General features: G+C 39.0%; 2 protein-coding genes across 2 annotated transcripts; both read right to left on the bottom strand.

Moving 5' to 3' along the window:
* Nucleotides 1–1589: 1589 nt before the first annotated feature.
* On the bottom strand, nucleotides 1590–3279 carry LOC147235238 (cobalamin binding intrinsic factor-like). Its single transcript, XM_086178348.1, has 4 exons — nucleotides 3162–3279; nucleotides 2932–3082; nucleotides 1856–1998; nucleotides 1590–1763 (listed from the first exon to the last, which is right to left on the bottom strand). Exons 1-4 carry the CDS (start codon nucleotides 3211–3213, stop codon nucleotides 1702–1704), a joined length of 408 nt encoding a protein of 135 aa, XP_086034474.1. The 5' UTR covers nucleotides 3214–3279; the 3' UTR covers nucleotides 1590–1701.
* A 1396-nt stretch (nucleotides 3280–4675) lies between these two features.
* LOC147235237 (cobalamin binding intrinsic factor-like) lies at nucleotides 4676–6574 on the bottom strand. Its single transcript, XM_086178337.1, has 4 exons — nucleotides 6445–6574; nucleotides 6215–6365; nucleotides 5255–5397; nucleotides 4676–5162 (listed from the first exon to the last, which is right to left on the bottom strand). Exons 1-4 carry the CDS (start codon nucleotides 6500–6502, stop codon nucleotides 5101–5103), a joined length of 414 nt encoding a protein of 137 aa, XP_086034463.1. The 5' UTR covers nucleotides 6503–6574; the 3' UTR covers nucleotides 4676–5100.
* Nucleotides 6575–7024: the final 450 nt, after the last annotated feature.

Below are 7024 nucleotides of genomic sequence, written 5' to 3'. Positions count from 1 at the left end.
CGATGTAGTCGATTTTTTTATTTTTGTATTTTTTTGGAAATCTTTCAAGCTTAGCGGAAGTAGTATGAACTGACGATCAGCCTAAGTTCCGCGGGGGGTCAGTGTTAAGTCGCGTACGGCTTCGCTTGATTTCCGTCAATTCCTCACTTAGAAACGGTGACATGGTTTTATAAACAACATTAGCAGCTTTAAAATCCTCCTGAAATTTGTGTTTTATCGAATTTAAATGCTTCTGTAACATGCACAAGCGGACGTACCCCCCTCCCCATTTTTTTAGACTGCTCCATTGAAAGTACCAGGAAATGAAATGTGAACGTAAACAATCGAATGGACGGCTTAATATTATTAATAGTTATAAGTTCTTTCGAATGATGCTCGACTTTCTAAACTTTTATGAGACGAAACAGACAGTTTTCTCCATCACCTTTATCATACTTAAAAAAAAAAATCTACATTTTGCTATAGTGCAGGTGGATTGCTAGTTGCATTTAAAATAAAAATACATTTTAAGTTGTTTTATTTCGCGCCTTCATTGGATATTTGTTCTCACCGGAAGAAAAGTACTGGACAGCGCCCGGGGTTCGATCTCTGTCCCGCAAGGGGCCAGGGATATGAAGAAATCTAGACAAGATTTGTTTCAGAAGTAACCACTGAGCTATACCAGCACATTTGTGCACGCTAGGAAGTGGATTTTTAAAGGCGTCAGCTGCAAGACACCCTGACAGCAAGTGGACAACACACCACTTTTACACAAAACCTGCTCAATGCAAGACTGTTCCCTAAACATGGACCTGTCACTGTAACATTTGGCATGTCCTAGCTGGTCTTTGCACATTCCTGCACCGCTGGCTGATGTTGTCCAAACGTTGCCCCCTCAAGTGCACAATGTCCTCTTGATCCGACAGCATCATCATCCTCTCCAGTGCCTTCCTCATGTCAATTTTACTAATCTCTGCTCCTTTGCGATCTACAATAGTCACCTCTTCTACCCTTCCCTCTTTCATGTTCCTCATTCATCAGCTCTTCAAAGTACTCTGTCCATCAACAGTATCTAGTATCCATCAATACATTTCCCTCCCTATCTTCAATCACCCGGACCTGCTGCACATCCTTTCCATCTCTACTTCTGTTTTGCCAACTTATAAGTTTAAGTCAACGTATTAGTTCCTCCTTACTGTCCAACCAAGCATACAAGTCATGGTATACCCTTTGAGACACTGGCCCATGCTCCCCCCCCATCCCCCCATGATCCGATAGGCATATTTATTATCAGCCTTTTTATTATTTCTTTGCAGATGTCAGAGTAGGATCTGCCCCATCAGGCATTCATGAGTGTCCAGTGCCAAAACTGAAATGCAAGCATCAGCGATTAAATTCATCATGTGCTAAAATCCATGTGTTGTTTCCTCTACCCCACCTGCCTTTTTTTTGCCTTAGTGTGTGTACAGAGCAGACGACTGTTAGTTTTCAGCTCTGATGAAACTGCAAGACCACACAAATACACTTATTTCAACAGTTTTTTTTGTGCGATGCGTCGACCTGCACAAATTTGTTCTGCAAATGTCAGACTCAAGGACGGAAACAGAACAATGTGTTATTGTGGTTTAATTGTCACTCAACAACAAACAGATGCCAGTTGCTGGATGGTGACTTCCCAGTCCACCCTGCTGGTCACGTTTGCAAGCGGACACTGCTGAATCTTTACCAAGTGGTGAAATTGAAAACGATGGTGTCATGTGCAAGCGGCAAATAACATCCTATACCTGCAGACAAGATGAACATGAAGGTTTGACGATTTTTAGCCGGTAAAATAACAGCATACCGATGATAAACAGAAATACATTTGTTAACCTACCGACTTCGAGTGGGATGAGTGTACCGCTGTTATTCTGGTGTTCAACCAGCAGTTTCCAGTAAGTATGGTCTTCCTCGTTACCAGCGATGCCGTTCACACTCTCCAGCCAGACGCCATAGGTTGGGTTTATGGTGTAGGTGAAACTGGGGAAAAGATAGAGAAATAACTGTTATCCTCAAGGAGATATGCATTTTACAGTACATCGTGAGATGGGGCTAAGTTGAGAAATGTATTTACATAATGATTTCATTCATATGTGCTCGATTGTAAGAATATTGGTGAACATATTTTCATATTTGTAGAACAGATTAGAAATTCTCATCATTTAAATTAAAATTGTATCTGTGAGGTCACAATTGGTTGCGACGTCGAGGCAATAATGACATTGATTTGAGTTCCTTTGACTTTTCAATGTATGATTCTGTATGTTTAAGTTGTCATATCAGAACAATATTAAGTGGTGGACAGTTTATATAATGATTGCTGTGGTTCATTGTTCATATTTAAGGCTTCCAAGTCTCTGCAATGCAGCTTCACTCACAATAGCTGTCAACATTGGAGATCCCAGTTTTGTGAATTTTAAGCATTTATTCACACACAAAAAATTGATAAGCATAATCAAGGGTATGTTTGGTGATGAAATCTATTGTTTTATTGAAAGTGCTTTATTTTAGTCAACAGCAGAAATGTCTGCTGTGCTTGAGCCTTAAAAATATCCAGAATTATGTACCTTGTTGTCAAAAGTAGCTCATATGTTTTTTTTTAACAATATGTATTTGATTAATGACATATTGGTGCTACATTGAGAAATGCAGTTACATAATGATTTCATTCAAATGAGCTCAATTGGTGGAATATCGGTGAACATATTGTCATATTTGTATAACAGATTAGAAATTCTTATCATTTAAAATAAAATTGTATCTGTAAGGTCACAATTGGTTGTGATGCCAAATCAGGCCTTAGATCTGCCATCATTACAATAATTAATTTGAATTCCTTTGCTTTGACTTTCTCAATGTAAGGTGTCATATCAAAACAGTGTTAAGTTTATAAAATGATTGTTGTGATCTTACTTAAAATGTTCAGAGGAGTTCATCAGCCTTGCCATGGCTCCTATGAGGATACCACCTTGGACCACCTCGGTGCTGTAAGTGTGTGAAGGCCGGTTCAAGAGATGGTTCCACACGTGCATAAAAATGGGTACTTCCTGGCTCCCTGACTGGTCTTTGGCAAAAACATCATCCCCGTTTCATTATAAATCAGTCAAATCCTCACAGACCAGGTTTTAAAGACTGAATCTTACCTGGAGCGAGGAGCAGCAGCAGAGCCGCGGCCAGCAGAGCACGGATCATCATCGTTCAGATATCGTCGACGCTGTGTAGAACTTTACAGAGAGACGCTGCCTTTTATTCCGTGAATCTTTGTCCCCGGAAGGGGCGGACTTTTAATCATACTTTAACAAAGCCTGATAATATGGACCAGTGAATGTCACCTTCACCACCCTCAATAAAATATCGTGCCTGTGGTCAAACAAAGAAATGAGATAATCGTGTTCACATCACACAAACTTCATTGTTCTATTTCAGATTTAGCTTCTGCAGAATTTAGTTTCCAGTCATATTAAATTATATAACAATGTCAATGATAACCTTTGTCAACAGACACCTATAAATGGTCAAAATGTCTCATTAATCTCCGGTAGGCAAAAGCATTTCAACAATCTAAATGCGGATTTCAGGAATTCATGCTCGGTCGTGGTCGTGTAAATTTCCACCATATGGGTTTTCCATACAAACCTCGTTGGTTCCCCCAACCCACCAAGGTCAAGGATTGGGGTCAGGTGAATTGCTGACCTGGGGGCGGATATTTGCATGGGAGTGGACCTTCTGACCTTACGGGGGAATACACAGCTAATAAGGATAACTCACTGTCTTCCTTTAAACACAAACTCAAGACCCACCTCTTCCAAACCACCTACAACACCTACAGCTCTTCCCATTAACTATGTTTATGTTCTATGTTTTCTGTCGTCAACTTGTAAAGCGTCTTTGTGTACCTTGAAAAGCACTATACAAATCGTATGTATTATCATTATTATTATAACAAGGATATGCAAACTTAGATATTTTTTTTCCAATATGCACAATGCTAATATACTGCTCAAAAACATAAAGGGAACACTTGAACAACACAATGTAACTCCAAGTCAATCACACTTGTGTAAAATCATAGTGTCCACTCAGGAAGCAACACAGATTCATTTTGACTTGTTTTAAGGACATTACATCAAAGTTGGATCAGCCTGGAGTTTGTTTTTACACTTTAATTTTGAGTGTGATTCCTAATCCAGACCTCCATGGGTTAATACATTTAATTTCCATTGATTATTTTTGTGTGATTTTGTTGTCAGCACATTCAACTGTGTAAAGAGCAAAGTATTTCATAAGAATATTTCATTCATTTAGATCTAGGATGTGTTTTTTAAGTGTTCCCTTTATTTTTTGGAGCGGTGTATATTACAACCTTTGTGACCAATAATTGGTTCAGTTCTACCTTACAGCAGAAATCATCAAATATCCCCTTCAGCGTGATTAATATTACATTTGGATATTTCGGCCCAATATTTTGTTTTAAACCAGAATTTGCTGACACCTTTCTTATCTGTTTATATGGGACATTTCAAAGCAAAGGGAAAAAAAGGATGGGTTTCAATTATTTTTCCACACAACCAAGAACTATTTAGATTTTAATCAAATTTCTATAAGTTTCTTCGACTGAGACCGACTCACTGAACCCCTGGGGTTCGATCGAACCCAGGTAAAGAACCATCGGTTTAACATACTGCTTTTGCATCATCTGATAGGAATATTTATTGTCTCCTGTTTTATTTTATTTTATTTTTTGCAGATCTCAGAGTAGGATCTGCTCCATCAGGCATTTATGAGTGTCATAACTGAAATGCAAGCATCAGATATTAAATCCATCATGTGTTGTCTCTTGTACTTCACTGGCCTTTTTTTGCCTTCGAGTGTTTGTACTGAGCAAATTATTTCAACAGTTTTTTTGTTCGATGCGTCGACCTGCACAAATTTGTTCTGCAGATGTCAGACTCAAAGACGGAAACAGAATGATGTGCTATTGTGGTTTAATTGTCACTCAACAACAAACAGATGCCAGTTGCTGGATGGCGACTTCCCAGTCCACCCTGCTGGTCATGTTTGCAAGCGGACACTGCTGAATCTTTACCAAGTGGTGAAATTGAAAACGATGGTGTCATGTGCAAGCAGCGTATAATTTCCTATACCTGCAGACAAGAAGAACATGAAGGTTTGATGATTTTTGGCCAGTAAAATAACAGCATACCGATGACAGACAGAGATACATTTGTTAACCTACCGACATTGAGTGGGATGAGTGTACCGCTGTTTTTCTGGTGTTCAACCAGCAGTTTCCAGAAAGTATGGGCTTCCTGGTTACCAGCGATGCCGTTCACACTGTTCAGCCAGACGCCAACATTTGGGGATATGGTGTAGGTGAAACTGGGGAACAAACAGAGGAATAACTGTTATCCTCAAGGAGAATTAGTATATGCATTTTAACGTCATGACACAATACATTTTAGTGTTTTTTACTGGACTGATTTCTTGACTTCCTTGCTTTTACTCCAATCTAAAAAAAAAAAATGTTTGTGTGTGTGTGTGTGTGTGTCTGGAGGGGATGCTATTTAGACCAAACCCTATTAAAAACCACAAGCAATCCTAAAGAAGATATTGATGAGCTGTGGTTCATTGTTCATATTTAAGACTTCCAAGTCTCTGCAATGCAGCTTCACTCACAATAGCTGTCAACATTGGAGATCCCAGTTTTGTGAATTTTAAGCATTTATTCACACACAAAAAATTGATAAGCATAATCAAGGGTATGTTTGGTGATGAAATCTATTGTTTTATTGAAAGTGCTTTATTTTAGTCAACAGCAGAAATGTCTGCTGTGCTTGAGCCTTAAAAATATCCAGAATTATGTACCTTGTTGTCAAAAGTAGCTCATACCTTTTTTTTTAACAAATAAGTATTTGATTAATGACATATTGGTGCTACACTGAGAAATGCAGTTACACAATGATTTCATTCAAATGTGCTCAATTGGTGGAATATTGGTAAACATATTTTCATATTTGTATAACAGATTAGAAATTCTTATCATTTAAAATAAAATTGTATCTTTCAGGTCACAATTGGTTGTAATGCCAAGTCAGGCCTGAGATCTGCCATCATTACAATAATTAATTTGAATTCCTTTGCTTTGACTTTCTCAATGTAAGGTGTTAAGTTTATAAAATGATTGTCGTGATCTTACTTAAAGTCTTCAGAGGAGTTCATCAGACCAGTCATGGCCCCCAGGAGGACACTGTTTTCTTTCACCTGAGTTCTGTATGTTTGCGGAGGCTGGTCCATGAGATAGTTCCACACTTTCATAATAATGGGTACTTCCTGGCTCTCTGACTGGTCTTTGGCAAAAACGGCATCCCAGTTTCATTATAAATCAGTCAAATCTTCACAGACCAGGTTTTAAAGAGTGAATCTTACCTGGAGCGAGGAGCAGCAGCAGCAGAGCCGCGGCCAGCGAAGCACGGATCATCGTCATTATTCAGATTTTGCTGATGTTGTGTTAAAACATGTCAGGAGCCTTTGCCTTTTATCCTGGTTGTCCCGGTTCCTGGAAAAGGGTGGATATTTGATCATAATTTAAGTATGATATCATGTGATTGCTTATGGCTCGGCCTTTACCACACTCAATGAAATATTGTAGCTGTAGTCAAACAAAGAAATTAGATTATCATGAGTCAATGCCACAATCACACTTATCGTTGTATTTGAGATGTAGCTTCTGAAGAATTTAGTTTCCATTCACATATTATTAAATCCCAAAGACAATTATAACCTTTGCCAACCTGACCTGTGGATATTATCAGGCAGTGTTAATTTTGAATTTCCTAACTTCCAACCCCACCAGTATGATTTCCAGAGCCTGAAGACTTTGGGGATCACGGCTGGAGGAGCTCCTTCCAGAGCTGCAACTGGAGGACCGTTGCAGTTCACGTGTGTGTTCGATGTCGTATGGAGGGACAGTTCGGTGCTTCTTGGCGGTCCCCGTTTTGAAAAAGGG

Source organism: Fistularia commersonii, chromosome 3, assembly GCF_037954325.1.
Source record: "Fistularia commersonii isolate RoL2024-O1a breed Wild chromosome 3, RoL_Fcom_v1.0, whole genome shotgun sequence".
NCBI classification, from domain to species: domain Eukaryota; kingdom Metazoa; phylum Chordata; class Actinopteri; order Syngnathiformes; family Fistulariidae; genus Fistularia; species Fistularia commersonii.
This window is presented reverse-complemented; position numbering and strand designations above follow the sequence as displayed.

Excerpts from the sequence above, each read along its gene's own strand:
- LOC147235238 (XM_086178348.1), bottom strand. The coding sequence starts at position 3,213 with ATGATGATCCGTGCTCTGCTGGCCGCGGCTCTGCTGCTGCTCCTCGCT. Across the intron at positions 3,083-3,161 it reads GCTGCTGCTCCTCGCTCCAG|ACCAGTCAGGGAGCCAGGAA; the intron begins GTAAGATTCAGT and ends TTTTTGCCAAAG. Across the intron at positions 1,999-2,931 it reads AACTCCTCTGAACATTTTAA|TTTCACCTACACCATAAACC; the intron begins GTAAGATCACAA and ends TCTTTTCCCCAG.
- LOC147235237 (XM_086178337.1), bottom strand. The coding sequence starts at position 6,502 with ATGACGATGATCCGTGCTTCGCTGGCCGCGGCTCTGCTGCTGCTGCTC. Across the intron at positions 6,366-6,444 it reads GCTGCTGCTCCTCGCTCCAG|ACCAGTCAGAGAGCCAGGAA; the intron begins GTAAGATTCACT and ends TTTTTGCCAAAG. Across the intron at positions 5,398-6,214 it reads AACTCCTCTGAAGACTTTAA|TTTCACCTACACCATATCCC; the intron begins GTAAGATCACGA and ends TTTGTTCCCCAG.